An 18727-nucleotide genomic window follows, 5' to 3' on the forward strand; every position below is an offset into this window, starting at 1 on the left:
AAGATACACCAGAAGACTCAAGAATGAATAATGTAATCAATGCTAGTTACATGTGTAAAGACTTTCTTTACCCTGTATGAATCACACAGTTGGTCCACAGGGGTTGTGGGGTCTGACTGCACTGCATATAAAACCCAATCACGTAGCATTTCTCAAGCCAGAAACTGACCTCAGTGATTCATCACCCCCCCCCAAAAAAAAATAAATAAATAAATAAATGCAGACAGACAGGATAACAATTTCTTATAAAACACTTTAATTTTTTTCAATACACCCTGTGGATTATCGTTAGAATCATTGCAACCATTTCATTTTTATTATCACATTACTCATTTAATGAACTAGATCTGTAGTCTGAGATGTAGAGAACAGGAATACAGGACATGACCAGGGCTTTGCAAAGTGCAGTCACAGCAAACATAGGGATAATTTTAAAAAATAAAAATAAAAAGGGAAGAGAAAAAAAAAAAAACACAAAAACACAAAAAAAAGAAAACACAACACACCTAAAGCATGCAACACACAAATTTAAAAAGAATATATTAAATAATAAATCTGCATCAAATATTCCATGCATGTTGAAGCAAAGAAACCATGCAAAAACATTGAAACCCATTTTGGACAGTCACTCCTTCCTGTGCTTAGTTTAAAGAAAACATTACTGCAAAGTAGGGCTGTGAAAAAACAGAAGAAATGTGAACGATATATCAAAATCTGTACAGTATTACAAATCAGGGGATGAATAAAATGTATACTAAAACATTTAAAGTTTCAGGGTGACATTCTGACCTATAACTTTTTCATATAAGGTTGAATTAATCATTTCATAGCAAACATTTTCCCCATAAGGATGTGTAGTGTTTTAGAACGACACCATAAATGCTTGCCATGATCTGCCTTATTTACAAATTGGCTTAAAAGAAGGTCATTCAAAAGTATAGAGCAGCGTGTGGTAGCACACCGCTTTCTCAGAGCTTATACTGCGAACAATTAGAAAAAAGTGCTATAGGACTAATTTTTTCTTGCATTAATTTTCTTAAATTAATCATATCACAGTTTTGTGAAATGTTCGTCGTAGTTTTTTTGATCACATCTTCGTTCATCCAACACATGATTGTCTTTCAAACTGTTGTTTCCCTCATGTCTGGGGATTTCGATTTAGCAGAGTCGGGGGCTTCCTTCGCTGCTTCGGCTGAATTTTCAGCTGAATTCTTATCCTCAGATTTTGCTTTGGAGTCAGTAGTGGAAGAGCTGGCTATACTGGGATCCTCTGGTTCCTGCACCTGCTCTGTGGGCAGCTGGAGGAAGGAAGGAACCTCCAGCTGCTCTTTGGTGAGAAGACCTCGCTGATCATCTACCCTGGAGTTCTGAGCCCTCGTCAGCATGTCCAGGAACCCTGGCATGGACAAATCATTGTTATTGTTGCCCTCTTGTTCTGATAATCAGATAAATGTAATATAATCTGAATTTCCCGGAGGAACCAACCCAAGGGATTAATAAAGTTTCATCCAATCTAATTTGTAATCTAAATAGTTGATATATTGACAATAATCTTGATATTGAACAGAATTTCAATAATAATATAAAACATCTGAGAAAAAAAAAAAAAAAAAAAAACCTCAATACTGTCACCTGCCAGTGGTGCTACCTACCCCGCCCAAGCCTCCTGGCAGAAGTACCCATTGCATTCCATTGGTCGAGGTCACCGATTCAAACTCATCCAAGACTTTTAGGGGATGCATCTATGGTATCAGTTATAAAAAATTCTACAAGGCATTGTTTTCAAGATATCAGATACCCAAACCTGTGTCCATGCCACCCATCCAGCAAGTGACCACAATACCCCATCAGCCTTTTAAAGCTGAGGGGTAAAAAGCTAAAACGCATACGCCTCAAAATGCCCATCCTTTTTAGATGGGTTGGCTAATAAAGATAGTCATACAACTTCACGATGCAACAATCATGTATATTCTAATGAAGTATTACCTACATGTATATATTTTGGCATGCAGATAAAGACTGATATAACAAAATTATTTCCCCACATTGAAAACAACTCAGCTAATTCAATAACCTTAAACCAAACCACACTAGATATTGCCAAGTCATCCTACCGTCCATCTCGCGGTTCTTGGTAGACCTTGGCTGAGCCTTAGCTCTGTCTTGGCTCAGTGATCTGGCTTCTGGACCTGTACTTGCTGCTCCTCCCTGGGACTAAAACAGATTTCAGCATCATCAACAAACCATTTCTCAGCTCACAAGGTTTAAATCTCAGTAACACTTAGTAAGTTTTCATTTCTAGTTTTAATCATTGAATCTGACGGCGTCTTGTGCAGCCATATACCATTTCCAGACTTAGTTTGAGATCGCTCCTCCTTGCAGTACAAACAAACCTCCTTTAGTGTGTCTCACTTCAACTTACATTTTATCTTGAAGAAAAGGTGTGTGGCTCACAGTCAGAGACCCAACTCTTATTACTAGGGATGCTCCTCAACATAAGGATTAGATCAGCTGGAGTTTGAGGTATATTTATGGCATATTTGAAGCATACAGGTGGCTAGAAAAAGACATCTAGGGAGCAATTTAAAATTGCAGCAGTGCCAAAAATAATTCAAAAGTGCACAAGACCAACACCTGAAGGGCAGAATGGCAAATAAAAAGACATGTTTTTTGTTTATTGAGACCTCAGCAGCATAGCGCATAGAGGTCACACACCCCTTCTAACTTTTGTACCCTTTAGAGTAGCTCAAGAGTGAGTGTGTAAAGAGCTTCATGGAGTGGTTCCCATGGCAAAGTAGCTGCATTCAACCCTTACATCAACAAGTGCAATTCAAACGCCAGAGTCTTAAAGCACGCTGCCACTGGACTAGAGAAGTGGAAACATGACAAATCGCACTTCTCCATCTGGCAATCTGTTGAACAAGTCTGGGTTTGCTGGTTGCCAGAGGAGTGGTAGTCTGACTGCATTGTACAGTCTGGGGGAGGGGGTTTTGGCATATTGCTTTACAGGACTTGGGCTCAGCCCCTTAGTTCCAGTAAAAGGAACTCTTTATGCTCCAGCATACCAAGACATTTTGGACTATTTCATGCTCCCAACTTTGTAGGAACAGTTTGGGGACGGCCCCTTCTTGTTCCAACATGACTTGCGCACCAGTACACAAATCAAGGTCTATAAAGACAGCGGTTGAGCGTGTTTGGTGTGGAAGAACTTGACTGGCCTGCACAGAGTCCTGACCTCAACCTGATAGAACACCTTTGGGATGAATTAGAGCAGAGACTGTGAGCCAGGCTTTCTCGTCCAATATTACCGTCTGACCTCACAAACGCGCTTCTGGAAGAATGATCAAAAATTCCAATAAACACACTCCTAAAACTTGTAGAAAGCCTTCCCAGAAGGAGTGCGCTGGATAAAAGTTATAAGAATAAATAAATCATTAAAGCAATATAGCCTGAAATGTCTCAGACTTTGCCTTCTGTATTGTTTTTGAACTGGTGAGACCTCATATTGAAAGGATAAAAATGTAGGCTAAGGCCTAAATCATTTTAGCTAACATATTCCTTATAGTCATTTAATTTTGTAAACATTTTGTGATACCAAGTTGGAAAACTATAAACAATCATTTCTGACAATATTCTTATTTTACCTTGAATACAAAGATGTCCGTTAAAATTACCCAAAACCATCTGGTGATCAGGAGGTTTTAAGTCTTCTTTGCAGAGTACCAGAATGTATATGCTTACACTAGTCCATTAAACATTTGTACAGAAAGATTATATAGATTTGACATAATGTAGTTTGTGAATGAGGCCCATTTACACACTGCAACATACCACTTTTCATAGATTTATATAATGCATGTTTATATAGATACTGTTAAAGGGAAATGACTGGTCCCATAAAATAGACAAAAAAGGGCAACATAGGGACTTGTCTAAGAAGGTAATGAAGGTTGTTTAACACTATTCATGTTCAGCCTTGGCTTCATACAAAAATTCTCATTTGAGTTGTTATTTTTCCAAAATAAGTTACCCAAAAGTCACAAAAGAATATTTATGCCTAGGAATTACAAAGCAGCAATTCAAAGTTTCTTCATGATGGTAAAATTATTTTTGTTGCCGTTTTATTGACGCTTCAATAAACACTGCCTCACCTGGTTGGCTGCAGAACTGCCGCCTCTGGAAATGCTGGTCTGCTCTTTGCCTGTATACACACAAAGATGGAAATGAGTTTCTAACAGAACTCTTATTTTCAGTGTACAAGTAGTCAACAAAAAGCTGACGATGCTACAGAACTTTAGCATACCCATTACGTTAAACACTGACATTAGGCAGATAAAACATCTTAAGTATTAAAATGGTCCTCCTGGGATACAACCACTCTAATTGAATCTACTTAGTTCCTCCTGAACAAAATAAAAAGAATCTGAGGCCGAGAGCACTGATCCAAACTGAAGTCAGATCTAGCCTCAGCAGTCAGGAAAAGAGGTGAGTGAACTGAAAGTGGCACAGCATTCAACAAACCAAATGGACTCAGACATTTTAACTTCAATTTAAAAGAAAGAAAAAAAAAAGCGGCTAAAAGAGAAATGCACAAAGAGGAAAGCAAAGTAAAGAAAGAAACATGCAAACAGTGATGCAGAAAAAACATGACCGCAAAATGGACAGTGAAAAGACTCTTCAGACAGCCTCAAGGGAGAGAGCACCATGAGCTGAAAAACACTTTGTACGAGCCATTAAGAAACGATTAAATCAATAAGGAGCCACAGACAGCACCAGAGAACACACAATAATGGCCAATGTATCGTCAACATAATCAGCTGATGGAGAGATGAAATGTGCTGTTATCTGATTTCACTGAAGACTGTTTTCATTTACTTATCAGCTAAGTAGGTTTGTTTTCATCCTGTGGCTTATTGTGCTCCTCTGGTAGCTGCATGCTGTATTACAATAAATGTTATAAACATTAATCAGCCTGTTTCATATTGAGGTAAATTTATGGGTTTCTAAAAAGGTCAAGTATATTAACCTTTGATTTTGTCAAGTCGGAGCGTCTTATTGGCCAGACTAAACACATTGGTGCTCACATTCAGAGGCTCATCACTTCCAACCTGAAACACAAAGCATACACACATGCAGACATACTTAGCTGAACAGTACTATGAGAATCAATCATCTCTGCAGTAAATGGGTTGTGCATAACTTAGAAAAGACAATGCATTACTAAAATAATCTCATTACTCACTACAAACTAGTGTAACGTTTATTAAAAGTAGAACCAGCATCTTAAGGACACACAGAAGCTGCTTACATTAGTTTCAAAATGATATCTTAATAATCTGAACCATGCATTATTTCTAAAACGAGTAATTTTACTAAAGCAATTTCATTAAAACAATAAGCTAAACTTGTGTCTGTGAAAGTTGACAAATAAAGAAGATGACTCATTAAAATGTAGCAGCTTTGCAAACAGAGGCCTTCTTTCCTGTAATAAGAAATGAAAGAAACCGTGGCTGGAAAATGTTTTCTGTGCAGCTGGCTTCCCATTACTGAGAAAGATAAAGGTTTTAAGTAAAGCAAGTTTTCAAAAAATGTAATGTGAAACTTTGAAACGTGAGAAACATTCAAGTGTGTGACTCATTTCAATGCAGCTACAATGACAATGCCAACAAGGGTGTGCCATTCATTTAGTGACAGATTTTGAAATCCATCCTTAAAAGTGACGCTCATTTCCAGCTTTTTTGCTCTACTGAGTATCTTTGCAAGACCTATAGTTCAAAATAATCCTAGACTATACATGGCTGAAAAATATGTAAAATAGATATTGATATTATAATATTGAAAAGAATCACTGGTGTAACACTTTGAAATTACATGTTTACATAGGTAAACATGCACATTGATTTTTCCTAATAGATTAAAGGTTAAAAGGCATTTCACATATTTTTGTCGGTAGAATTCAACCACAGAAAATCAATCATTCATTTAAAAGTGACAATATTGTTAATCTTTATATGGAAATGACTCAAAGAAAAGGTAACATATTATAATCCTACTCATATGCAACACTCACCATGGTGACCAAGGCCTCTTGTGGCTTAATATTGTGCTTCTGCAGCACCACAGAGAGAGCTTCCTGCAGTGTCTTACTAGATTTCACCATGATCCCCACAGTTTTACCAGAGAAGGCAATCTCCACCCTGAAACACACACTTATTTCTATAACTTTCCTCTCACACTGTGACTCACACTGAATCAAATGCAATGGAATAGAAGTACAGAATTACTGTCAGACAATGTCTGTAGTCACGAGGGCAGCTGGCAAGGGATATCTTAGCAGGAAACCCATTTCTGATTACATTTTGAATTTTATTTAGTCAATGTAAAGGAAGAGTACAAAGATTAATGCTCAGAGAGCTAGACTTTGTGTGCATATTAACACAAGGACTTCCCTCTAATATGGTAAGAAAGGACATGTAGTGGGGGTGTGCAAGCCTGCTATAGTGTCAAAGACAGGAGAAAATAGGAAGTGAAGGAAGTCATTCAGTTGACTCACGCAAACGTCACTCTGAGCTCTAAAGAGACCTGCTGATTTCTCAGTACGGAGCAGTCTTGGTCCAGCGATAATGGTTGCTGCAGAGAGAGAAATTATGTTTCAAACAGAAAGAAACAAGAGGGATTTCTATAGATGTGAACATCAACATGGGTTACTTTGAGGGGGTGAGATAACACAGCACGAAAATGTCAGAACAGGAAGGAGGCAGTCGTCGGTCATGCTCACTGTTGTAAACAACTTTACAGTGTGGCTCAAGTTCCTCAAAAATGCCTCCTGATTTAAAGTTGCAGCTGAAGCACAGCAAACGTGCTCACCTTGTCCTTGCCATGAAGGTAAATGATAACATCTTTCAGTGGGAAGCCTCTTTTCTCACAAAGGCTAGTCAGCAAGTCTTTGATTGGCTGGCCATTAGGCGTGGGTGCCAAGGAGGCACTGCCATCAGGCAAGTAGACACAGCAGTATCCCCCCTCCAACCCTACACGACTCCCACCTCCACCCCCCAGCTCAGGGGAGCGGGGACTCGAGCCACCATTCTACATCACAGACAGAGAAATGAGAAAAGTGTAATCCCAATCACACATTTTCCTCTATACTTGTCACCTCAAATATTAGTTTTGTTAACTGTATACCTCCAATCATATAAATTGTAAATTAACATTCATTTCCCATAATTCCAACCAACTCTAAATGCTTTATAAATGTACTGACCTCCATATGCCTGCAGATGGAGCCAAGCTCCACACTACTGGTCGACTTGATGGACAAATGGGACTCTTTCCAGGAAACCACGCCATAGGAGTTGGAATCATTGTTATTGATGAGATTTAAAAATAAATAAATAAAGTCAGAAGATGTACATAAGATATCACAGAAGCATGAGATGTGTCATTTGGCACACATTACCTCCCCAGGATCCTCGTTTCTGTCGCTGTTTCTCTGAGGCACTCTTACCACCTAGAAAGCTGTTAGGGTCTGACTTCTTGCTCTGTTGGAGGCAGCGATGAAATAAATGTCAAACGAATAATAAAACAGGTATTCTTCATCTCGACCTTCAGTCCATCTACCGTATTTTTCGGACCATAAGGAACACCGGATTATAAGGTGCACTGTCAATGAATGGGTCTGTTTTCATACATAAGGCACACTGGATTATAAGGCGCATTAAGCGAAACAAAACAGTCCGATAAGTCAAACTTTACTCAACTCATCCTTCTTGATCCTCCACTTCCGTACCATTGATTCATTAATGTTGAATTCTCTTGCAGCTCCTCTATCCCCATGTTGTTGCAGTATACTAATGACTAACCTCGTATTGTGGATGGATTATCTGAGTTGTTCTCCTGACTGAAGTTTGGTCCGTCCTGCCATGCGATTGCATTTGTCCCCAACCACCGAGAACCCTCACATTAACTTTTATCAAGTGGAAAACAGTTAGCGTTCATCCTCCAGCTTCACTGTGTTTATGTTATGCTAACATAGCTGTGTCGCTAGCGATCATGTAGCACAGCATTATATACCAGCTAGCCCAACTTCAGCAACCCTATAAAAGTCACTGCTGTTTAGTTTTGTGTTTTCATTTATGTTAGAAGTGATAGCAGAGCTGTACATTTTATTTTTTCAGAAATCTCTCAGTCAGAACATGCTATATCATGTTTAGGTGGAAACTAGCAAGCTAACTTCCTGCTAACTTCGGTTCGGTAAATTCGGTTCTAGGTCAGTAAACACAACCAGAATTCATACATAAGGCACACCATGATTATAAGGCACACTGTCAATTTTTGAGAAAATTAAAGGATTTTAGGTGCGCCTTATAGTGTGGAAAATACGGTACCTTCTTTTCCCTTAAGGGGACTTTGGAGGCCACATCCTCCCAGGATCCCATGCGCGGAGACTCATTGGAGAGCCGAGGTAGGCCTTTGCCTTCTACTGTTGCCAAAGTGCAGCTCTGATAAAGAGGGGACCGTACAAAGCGCCTGTAGCTGTCCATTTTCATCAGCTTAAATATCTGAAGCAAAGCAACAAGAGGGGGCACCCAGTCATCTGTGTGTCAAAAATGAGTCACAATTACTAAGCAGAAGTAGTAGGGTTGATTCATACCAACCTGCGCTTGAGCTTTGTTAAACATGTCAGGTGTAGGCTGCTGAAGGTCCTTCTCCTCCGTCTTTGCTGTGTCATCAATGTTCACCGAGTAGGGAGCACTCTCAGACAGGTAGGTGCTGTAGATTGAGCGAGCTTCTGCTTTCAGCTGGAAAAAACAGCAAGAGCTCTGTCAGATTGAACTATTCTGAAGGTCAGCAATCAGCTAAACTTTGTTTCTTAATTACAGTTCATGAAGTGCTGAGGCACAAGTAAGATCAGACACTCTGTTAATTTCCCTGTGGATTTCATTTGAATGTTCACCTTCTTAAATCCTCTAGTAAGTCACTTATTGTTTGCAAAGCTCCCAAATTACATGGTGGTATTACTTTAAGCGTTAAGCACACTCTATGTAGCATAAATTAAAGGAAACCTTTCTGTGGCTCTCTGATGTAAATCATACAGATTTCTAAAGGATAAGGTAAACCTTTCACCTACATAATTATGGCTGATGTATGATCTATTTGAATCCTTTCAATACTTTTTTTTTTAAATTTCCTCAGTCAATCTCCAATGGAAATAATCTCCACAGGAGGTGAAAGAAAGATTCAGGTCAGCCACAGTCAAATGGTAAAAGTTAGTTTACTTGTGTAACACAATACTATATCCCATTGAATACTCTAAATTATGAGCTACTGTGGATATTAACACATTGGTCCTGGTGATGGGGTTTACACAGGTTTTCATTGTAACCACTAAATATAAACTGTTATAGAGGAATACAAATGTCCTCCAAATTATGATGCATTTGCTTGCATTACATAACTTTGCTTTCCAATATATTTGCCAAAAGAAGTTTATAGAGCAAACTGCAACAGCTGGTAACTGTAACAACCATTCTGTAAAATGGAAAATTAAGTAGTTCCCACCAAACCTGTTCTTCATTTTTAATAACTGAATACTTACAATTTCTGCACATTGTTTCACAAAGTAAATCTCCAAAAACAGCCATAAAAATTATCATATGGCAGATCTATTTTTTGCCAACAATGCACAGCTTCTGGCTGTTTGACTGTGGTTGATGCAATTAAAAGTTAGTGTCAGCAGTTAAAGTGCACCAAATGACTTATTGGAGGGATCATCTCAAAATTACAACAGAAAAATGCTTATGTTACTTGAAAAGCAACTAAAATATTACTGAATTACTGACGCACTGCCATCCTCCGATTGCTGGAGACACCCATAGTTACAGCAACAAGGCAACCCTATTCCCACTAAACAGTCCACTTCTTTTCTACAAAACATGTGTTTTAACAAATGTGTGCTATCAGGGTAGTGGTTTACAAATATTTTTCCTGCCATATCCCACTTCAGAAGGCAGGAAAATTCACACTCCACACCCATCAAATATGATCCAAGTTGAAGGCCATCACAACTTCATGATCAAACGCTTGTTAATTTTCCCTTTAAGAATCATATTTACTTCACTCCATACTTTACACATCTGGTCCTGCAGTAGTTCTGTCTCCCATAGTACAAGAACTACTGCAATAAAGTATTAATTAAAGATAAATACATAAAAGAAAAGTTTAGAGAGAGTTTGTACCTCATCCAAGGAAGTGGCCGGAATCTTCTTGAACTTTTCACAAGCCTGCCAGAATAAAATGTTCTCCGCACTCACCTCAGACTTTAAGAAGTCCTGCAGACAAACACACACACACAGCATTATTAGGTATGGGTAATGATTAGTTAATGTCAACACTTGAACTCTGCCTGAACTTTTTCCTAACTGAAAAATTCCAACATTAGTTTGCCTCACCGTAAAGTAACGGACCCCAAAGGGGTCCTCCAGCAGTTTCTCAAATGACACGGCCCAGCTCATGACACTGTTGGCTGGGCCATGCTCTCCGGCTGGAGTCCCAGGAAGGCTGGTGCTGCTGCCGCCACAGCCGCGTGCGGACATGTTCAAATCTAAAGCATATCCAGGCACAAACACACCCATTTATCAGCACAGAAAAGCATGACCAAGAGTGAGACTGAATCAGATATTTTCATGCACAGACATGTTCACGTTGTAGAACTGAGATATGTACAGGATTAGCAGCATGCAAGTTGGCTGCTCATGCTTACCTCCATCTGACACTGCCTGGCTCTGTGAACAGAGAGAGCAATCTGTCAAAGAACTTTACTTCAACAGTTAAAACTAAAACTGAGAAAAAGCCTAATACTGAATACTCTTTGTTATTGTCTGTATAATACTGATAATATTATTCAAATTTATCCTACGTATATTTTCTTCAGGCTGCACAGTCAAAAGGAAAGAAGAAAGTTTACTTTGGCCCCGTTTACACAGGATTGTGGAGATTCTCACTACAACTCAATATTACTGCAACAACTATACAGCACTACGATAAAAGCCTTTAGGAAGGGAAACACGAACAGCAGCTGCACATTATTTTTCTCTTCTTGTTTTTTTTTTCCAACCTGTAACTCTGTAGCGCAATCAGCCAAGGCTGTTTTTACAGGAAGTGGTTGCAAAACTGGTGACAATAAGCCTCATTCAGCTTTCAGAGCACACAAAATGCACATCTTGTAAATGTTCGCTTCAACCGACACATTTTTTTTTTTTACAGAAACTGAATGAAATCTGCAGACTATTTAAACACCTGTAACCTACAAGCTGTGATCACAAACATGTTTTCAAGTCACCAAGATACTGATCTGACGTATACACAGAAAAGCTTCAGCTTATGGAAATATTGTTTAAACAGCAGCAAATTAGCTCACAGCAGAATTTTTGGTTTTAATCCATAGGAGACCGTCGATGGATACATTTATGAGCTTTGTCAAGGTTTCCTCTTCATGCTCTGGTTTCCTCCCACAGTTCACAGATGTGTGGGCTCTGATTCTAAAATTGCCCAAAGGTGTGAATGTGTGTGTGTCTACATGTCTGTATAGTCTGTGTGGTAGCAACTTGCCCAGAGTGTGTGGAGGATATAGGTCTTATAAATAAAGTACCATTTTCAGAACTGACAGCTGTGAGTGCCATTTTAATCAATGTACTATTAAGTGTACTATTAAGCAACAGTACACGTTGTTTTTAACTGATAATACTAATGTAACGGAATCCTTTACATTACAGAAAAAGGCAAATATCTTCACAACCCTGCACAGTAACTGTTGCTTTTAAAGTAAAGCATTTAACTTTTTATGAATAGATTACTTTCATTTTCATTCTGTGTTTAATATTACTTTTGTGACCTGATCTGTACTTGATATTCTAGCTTTTTAAGTCATTGAGGCAAGCTTCTTAATTATTTGTTTATTTTGTTAATGAAGGCCATGTAAACATCAAGGTTTTGACAACATGGCCAGTTAATCTTGATTTCAGTTCAGAATTTTAGTCAAATGTTAAATCATGAAGTTACATTACTTATAATCTATATAACTGGATATAGATAACTAGATAAAGTTATCTGTCATCCTAAAACTAGCTCTGATTAGGAAGTCCTGCAAGGCACAATTTGCAAAGTAACCCAGCTACATTAGTGCAACACAAACCAAACTGGTCATCTACATTGTATAGTTAAAGTGAAATTCAGATACATAACCAAGGCAACACAGGCTGAGGAAGAGGAGAAAATCATCCACTAATCAAAGGTCAGTTTGCTCAATTCCCAAAACAGAATCAATGGGTTTCGCTGTAGAGCTCCTCATGTGTCGATACAATAAAAAATTAACATTTTATTTTTCCTAATACGTCACTGTATCCTTTTATGCTTGACATTTGCTACAAGCTTACATTTGAGATAAATCTATACATCTATATAGATGTATCTATAAATCGACGCACTCTAAGCAGAGAGTGCGTTGTTGTAACCAAAAATAACTGATCTTGACAACAGCCCCTGTCTATTGTTACATTTTGACCATATACGGTTGAAATGGGCTGTCTATCTCTGCAGGTGTGAGTCTCTCTGACTCCACCTCTTCAGTTATTTGCTCTGCTATGCAAATACTGCTTTCATAGTCAATAGTACATTTTCTAAACACTAATGAAAACAATCGATTCGTCACTGTCTTAGCTGTAAACCTTGCATTCTCGTAAAATGCACTTTTAACTCTCTGAAAAATCTATTAAAGGAGCGATATCAAAATGCAGACATCAAACGCAAGCCACAGAAAGCCCCTTTTTTTAAGACTACGGCAACATCCTGCTCTTGTGACTTAATATCCGTTGATACATTTTCACACCTTTTTTTGGCAGAACTGAACCATTTCAAGAAATGCAATGGTCTCACACCGAGAACACTGAAGCCAACTCAGCCTACACATGACAGATTGGACAACAGGCATGGCTCAGTTTCTCCTTCTGGCTCAGAATGGCCCAGCCTGTTCTCAGTAGCAACCAAGTGTAGCCACACAGGCTGATTCTGGCACTATCAAAGACTGGAGGCAAAACACAAGCCAGCACGAGACAACTGCTCAAACCGTACTCTTGATACTCTGGATTGGAAGTCAGCTTAATAGTAACAGCACCGTTAAAAGCAGATCAAAACAGCATACAGGGAGATTTAGAGTGCCTGCACAGCTACAAGAAGCGTAGTCAACACACTCAACACTAAAATGCCTTGACTAGTCACTGTGGAAGGCCGGTCAAAGCCTCCTATCGTATATGTAACAAGCGTATCAAAGAACTACTACCCAAAGGACGGCCACAGAACCAAGTAAGACCTAACAAGAATGGTGCCAACTCACCATGTGGCCAATAGGGATCTCTAAAGAATTGCTGTTCTTCGCCATGATGGCCCAGACACCAGTTTCAGAGCTGAAGTCCTACGATGTGCACACTGTCAGGGGACGCAGCAGAGTGCTCCACCCAAACTTGATGCACACTCCTTACACACTCACACACAAAACTCATCACTTGGGTCTTCCTGTCACTTCCTGCCTGGAAGGGAAGTCTTACCATAGCAACAAGCCACAAAAGAGGAAGTATGGTTACTATGATCAAACTGCTCTCAGCCTACATCTTGAGAAACACTGTGATGTGGGTACACAGGCAGCCAGACTGTCATTCTGCTTTTTTATGCGCAGTCAATGAAACGCTTGGTTATTTTGGCTTTCTATCTTTATAAATAAACATGACAATTTTGCAGATTTAGTGTTAGACCTTAGTTTCAGAATCTGTCGGTTTTACTTTTAACTCATTGCGGCCTAAAGCACACACATTTCAAGTCTTACCCTTCAAACGGGCCTCGTGAAAGAAGCCTTTCTTTGCTATAAGCCCAATTTTGCTATAGGGTATCATTTAACACGTTTCTGGATCATCTGAAAGCAAAACTCGTTACATGGCTTTGCGCAGATTCAAATGAAATGATAAGAGATAAAAATCATCACAGTACCACTCTCTCGCTATTGCAAACAGATGACTCAAGATAACGCTCAGGCTAAAACTGCACAGTCACACATGCACCGAAAGCTCACACTGTATGTGGCATACCTTCTTGTTGTTGCCCAAGATGTTGCTGGCTATGGCGCACAGTTTGTTATATTTCCGTTGCTGCTTTTGGGCTGCAACTTTTGCCAGGCGAGAAAACCTGTTATACACTCCGCTGAAAGTAACCATGGTTCACGATACTAGAAAATACAGAACAGAACACAGTGTAGACAACATTAGCCAGGCGCTACCGTGACTGTATAAATGTTTTCTACAGCCAATTGGGTGCTACTTAACAACTAATTAAGCCCTGACATGCTCACAAGCAGCCCTGGACAATCAGCGGCCCTCTACCCCGGGATAGTTTTTTGGCAGCTTGGAATTTATATTACTTAGCTATGATATCACATTAGCCATACTAATTGATAGTACTTAGCTATACTAATTATTAGTACTTAGTAGCTAATAGTACATTTGAGTTGTAATGTTTTAGTAGTGCTGTTAAATTAACACATTAAATGCTACAATAACATGAAAAAAACTCTTCACTTAAGTGTTTTGCAAAACTCATGAGAGTGGTTTATCGAAAAACAACTCAACATGTTAGCATATATGCTATATAATAAAAGAGACAATATTGATACCAAAAAAACATGCTACACTAACTAGCACGAGAATTTCATGCATATTTCATGCATTAGGCACCTCCTGGTCCCACAGGGCATTTTTGTGAAACGCTACAGGATGTCGTAGGCCGTCAGTGTATGAATCATTAGGCAGCCAGTGATAGATAGATAGATAGATAGATAGATAGATAGATAGATAGATAGATAGATAGATAGATAGATAGATAGATAATTTTCCCGAAGTACCATGTTAATGTTGAGGATTATACAGTAGCTTGATCACGTTAAGCATGTTAAGTGAATGTGTAGTATATAAAAAGCAAAGGATCAACTTCAGTAGAGATGTATTAAGTGAAACTGAGTGGTGGAAGAATTAAAACTGAAAGGAAACGTACACATTTCTAAAGCCATGTGGTCTCACTATGCAATTTATAAGCAGAGGAAACAAAGGTTAGTTTGTAACGCTTCCTGAATTTACACTCAAAAACAGAAAGTTATGACTTTAACTAGAGCTGCTTAAGTGCTTTAATGAGCACAGATTGCAGGCTGATATTTGCCTCAAAAACAGTTGTAAATTCATTTAAAACTATTTCCAAAGCTGTTTGATTTGAAAGGTTGTTGAGGTCCATGTAGAATGGACTCACTTTGCACAAATAGCAGCCTGAGCACATCTGGGAAAATACCAGTTTGCTCACATTCTCCTACATCGCTTCCTTTTAACAAGTCAGTTTTCTCTTTAATCACTTGGTACAAGGCCAAGAAAATTAGAGTGTGGCTTAATCCGTTTCATTGTTATTTCTTATCAGCAACTATAAAGAGCTTGATGGCAAATGGAATAGCAAAATTGTAGCCTTGTGTCATCATTCCGTGAACTATTGTTTTCTGTTGTTGTGTTTGATGAGTTTAGGTATCTATCGAGACTGGCCACAGTAAGGGAAATTTTTGATTAACGTTAAGCTGACTAAACAAATTGAATGTAAACAGCAACGGGCCACATTACTCAACCATATTCATCTTATTTACCGTCTGGTCACTTTGGTTAAGGTGGCCCAGAGAGAATTTGAATGCAAAGCCAGTCATTCTATTTCTGTGTGGAGTTTGCATGTCCAGCGTGTGTGTGTGTGTGGGTTTGTATGCATGCATTTTCCAAAACAGAGGTTTTATTCAATTCAGTCTCTGAATGTGCTGTAAAGCATTTAGCTTTAGCAGTGTGTAACATGTTTTGGCAATGGTAGACCATTTAGCTGCACGGGAGCCCTTCAGAAAAAAATGAATACGATTTTGTGATGAGCAGCACTCTCTAGTGGCCACTGTTTGAATAAGTCACTGTTTAAAGTAATGCATGATTTCAGTAAAAGGCAGTAATGTATTTTTGAGGTGCCTTTTAAACTAAATCATTTTGGATTTATTCTTCCAAATTCTTAGAAAAGTTCATCTTAGTATGTGTCATAATAAACTGTGTGCACAGAGGCAGAGGGTAGTTTGCCTAAGTAAACCAATGTTTCCCTGATAACAGGCTATATTAGAGCACAGCTCCATCTCTCAGCATGTGTCCTTATGTTTTGGGTGTTTTGATCAGAGCTGAAGAAATCTCATCATTTTGACCTAAACGTCACTCAATGTTACATGAAAGCAGCAGCGGCGGCTTTACCGTCATCGTTGTCGTCACATGCACCTTCACAACAAACAGCTGCTTTGTTCATGCTATAATATTCCAGGGATGAATATATTTGCATTGCTATCAGTGTTTAGAATCAGTTTTGCCGTGCCTCTTCTGATGCAAAGACTATTCAGTTAAGCAAAGCAGAGCGGGTCATCACTCTGGTCTGTGTGTCAGAGGCAATCCAGGTAAGAGCATTACGTATTATATGTATAACTTTAAAAATATATTTAATGCTTTGTCTAAAAGTTTTAAAGTATTTCATTGCTATGAAACTTGTTCTTCCTATTTTTCTATATGCTCTTTTTTTTAGATATTAATGACATTAATTTCTCAGACTGTTCTTAACGGTTGTGAATCCAGTCTGTTCTAGTAGAGAATGGTTATCATTTATCTCATGCTTGGTTATCTCCTCTCTGGTAAGCACTCACCTACATTTATGTATATATGTCTATATTTTCTTGTTCTCTGTTTGTATATGTGCCAGTTTAGCTCTAAATAATTCGCTCTATATTCTGATATCGTAGCTGGTACTGACTGCCTGTGTTACTGTTGAGTTTTTGAAATGTACCATCACAGGGTAAACTATGGCAGATGGGGGAAAAGGAAAATTGTACATCTGGAAATGTCATGTCGCAGCTAATGTGCCTGAACATTGCCTGCCAATAAAATGCAAAATGAGATGCATTGGAAAAATGTTCCTGACGTTATTTTTTTTCATCTGTTTTTCTCATAGATACTTATGCGAAATGTGAAAACAGCACTTTGTGTAATGGTTAGTCCTCACTTTGTTTTTATTTGTTTTGTTTGTTTGTTTTTTATAAATCCTGTGAACTTGAATAGACTGCAACTGGTAGAGAGGTGTGATAACAGCCTAAGGTTGTGTCTGACACTAAAATGAAATATAAATTAAATATTGATAAGCTTTTTTTTTCTTTGATAATTGTGTATCTCTAAAATTAAATCTTTAAGAGTAAAGAAAGTCGACCAGATTACGTTTAAATTTCTTTTTTTTAATAATGCTGAATGTGACAGTGTTCATTCTTCTTCATTTTTTTTCTCTTTAGGAGCAACATTTAAACAATGCACTGAATGTAACATTTGAGAATACCTTTGTCTGAAGCAATGGATTATAACAGAGCACACTCTAATTACCTAACATTATTTATTGTTGCTTTCCTCGCTTTTCATGTTTACTCTGCCCATCAGATGAAGTGTTCATCAGCAGCGAGCCATCCAGCCCAAATGAGGGTGACGACGTCACTCTCACATGCAATGAAAAATGTGAAAATTCAACTGTGACTTTTCAGTGGAAGAAAAATAAGGCGGTCAAAGAAAAAGAAAATAATAAGACCTTTCTTATCCAAAGTGCCCTTTCAATTTCTGACATATACATCTGCTCAGTAAAGTGCTCCCGTTACTGTTGTGATTCTAAACCATACACACTGTCTGTAAAAAGTAAGTCCATCCATCTGTATACTTCTGTTATATGTTATGATTTTAGAAATGTGTATAATGGCATGCTATCAACAGCCCTTGATACCATGTGTCTTCACTTCCTGTGTATTTGTCTATGTGTGTGTCATTGTCCAGACAACACTGTGATCATCTTGGTGGTCTGTGGTGTTGCAGCTTTGGCCCTTGTTTTGATTATGGGACTGATTATGAAGTGTAAGCTGAAAAGAGACAGTGGTAAGAGCTCATTTTAAGATGTCTGTGGTATTAGACAACAATAAGAAAGAAAGAAAGAAAGAAAGAAAGAAAGAAAGAAAGAAAGAAAGAAAGAAGTTTTTCTAGTTTTAACTAACTTAACTATCATGATATGACTATCAATAAAATACAACAAATTTTGATGCTTATTATGAATGTCTGGGTGAAAACAGGCTGTTTTTGCCGCATTACAAGTAATTGTGCGAGGCTAAGCTAACAGGCTGGTGCCTTCAGTTACAACTTTGAACAATATCGTTGATGATCTTGAATCTATCTACACATCAGAACTCAGAATGACACATCTGACTGATTTGAATGCTCTCTCTCTGCAGATAAACACAGGGAGAGGGTGAGACAGAGACAGGCTGGACAGGCTGCTGGTGGGCCATATCCTGTCACACCCAGAGAGTCCTAAAAAGAAAACATTCTATCATATTTTGATATAATAAATTCTGATCTTATGCAACATAATATATATTTATCTTTTTGATATTTCAGACTTTTGAATGCTCACAAATTGAATAAATACTCTTTAATCTCTGTTTTTGAGTGCATGTGTGCGTGTTTAATCAGTTAAAGTCACACTTTTCCACAATGTAGCGTTGCATTTCTGTTAGTTTGCTCAGTTTAAAAAAAAAAGAACCTAGAAATGTTTTAATCCA

At 38.3% G+C, this 18727-nt stretch overlaps 2 protein-coding genes across 4 annotated transcripts; one reads left to right on the plus strand and one right to left on the minus strand.

The window, feature by feature from the left end:
- Positions 1-235: 235 nt before the first annotated feature.
- On the minus strand, positions 236-14323 carry rgs14b (regulator of G protein signaling 14b). Of its 2 annotated transcripts, none has more exons than XM_026192309.2 (15): positions 14133-14323; positions 10760-10781; positions 10449-10600; positions 10236-10328; positions 8655-8798; positions 8385-8558; positions 7457-7538; positions 7262-7326; positions 6868-7086; positions 6554-6630; positions 6071-6197; positions 5027-5108; positions 4152-4201; positions 2115-2214; positions 236-1396 (listed from the first exon to the last, which is right to left on the minus strand). In XM_026192309.2, exons 1-15 carry the CDS (start codon positions 14256-14258, stop codon positions 1122-1124), a joined length of 1788 nt encoding a protein of 595 aa, XP_026048094.1. In that variant the 5' UTR covers positions 14259-14323; the 3' UTR covers positions 236-1121. The 2 variants fall into 2 exon arrangements, with proteins under 2 accessions (XP_026048094.1, XP_026048104.1); XM_026192319.2 differs by lacking the exon at positions 14133-14323 and adding an exon at positions 13388-13527.
- Positions 14324-16438: 2115 nt separating this feature from the next.
- LOC145431502 (uncharacterized) lies at positions 16439-18607 on the plus strand. 2 transcript variants are annotated; one of them, XM_080307387.1, is made up of 6 exons: positions 16439-16543; positions 16669-16774; positions 17092-17130; positions 17565-17813; positions 17949-18047; positions 18398-18607. In XM_080307387.1, exons 2-6 carry the CDS (start codon positions 16735-16737, stop codon positions 18478-18480), a joined length of 510 nt encoding a protein of 169 aa, XP_080163513.1. In that variant the 5' UTR covers positions 16439-16543; positions 16669-16734; the 3' UTR covers positions 18481-18607. The 2 variants fall into 2 exon arrangements, with proteins under 2 accessions (XP_080163513.1, XP_080163518.1); XM_080307392.1 differs by lacking the exon at positions 16439-16543 and having other exon boundaries at positions 16604-16774.
- The last annotated feature ends 120 nt before the right edge of the window (positions 18608-18727 follow it).

Source organism: Astatotilapia calliptera, chromosome 2, assembly GCF_964374335.1.
Source record: "Astatotilapia calliptera chromosome 2, fAstCal68.1, whole genome shotgun sequence".
Lineage (NCBI taxonomy): Eukaryota > Metazoa > Chordata > Actinopteri > Cichliformes > Cichlidae > Astatotilapia > Astatotilapia calliptera.

Excerpts from the sequence above, each read along its gene's own strand:
- rgs14b (XM_026192309.2), bottom strand. The coding sequence starts at position 14,258 with ATGGTTACTTTCAGCGGAGTGTATAACAGGTTTTCTCGCCTGGCAAAA. Across the intron at positions 8,799-10,235 it reads CGGCCACTTCCTTGGATGAG|CTGAAAGCAGAAGCTCGCTC; the intron begins GTACAAACTCTC and ends TGTTTTTTCCAG. Across the intron at positions 7,539-8,384 it reads TCCCCTTAAGGGAAAAGAAG|AGCAAGAAGTCAGACCCTAA; the intron begins GTACCGTATTTT and ends TGCCTCCAACAG.
- LOC145431502 (XM_080307387.1), top strand. The coding sequence starts at position 16,735 with ATGGTTATCATTTATCTCATGCTTGGTTATCTCCTCTCTG. Across the intron at positions 17,814-17,948 it reads ATACACACTGTCTGTAAAAA|ACAACACTGTGATCATCTTG; the intron begins GTAAGTCCATCC and ends GTCATTGTCCAG. Across the intron at positions 18,048-18,397 it reads TAAGCTGAAAAGAGACAGTG|ATAAACACAGGGAGAGGGTG; the intron begins GTAAGAGCTCAT and ends CTCTCTCTGCAG.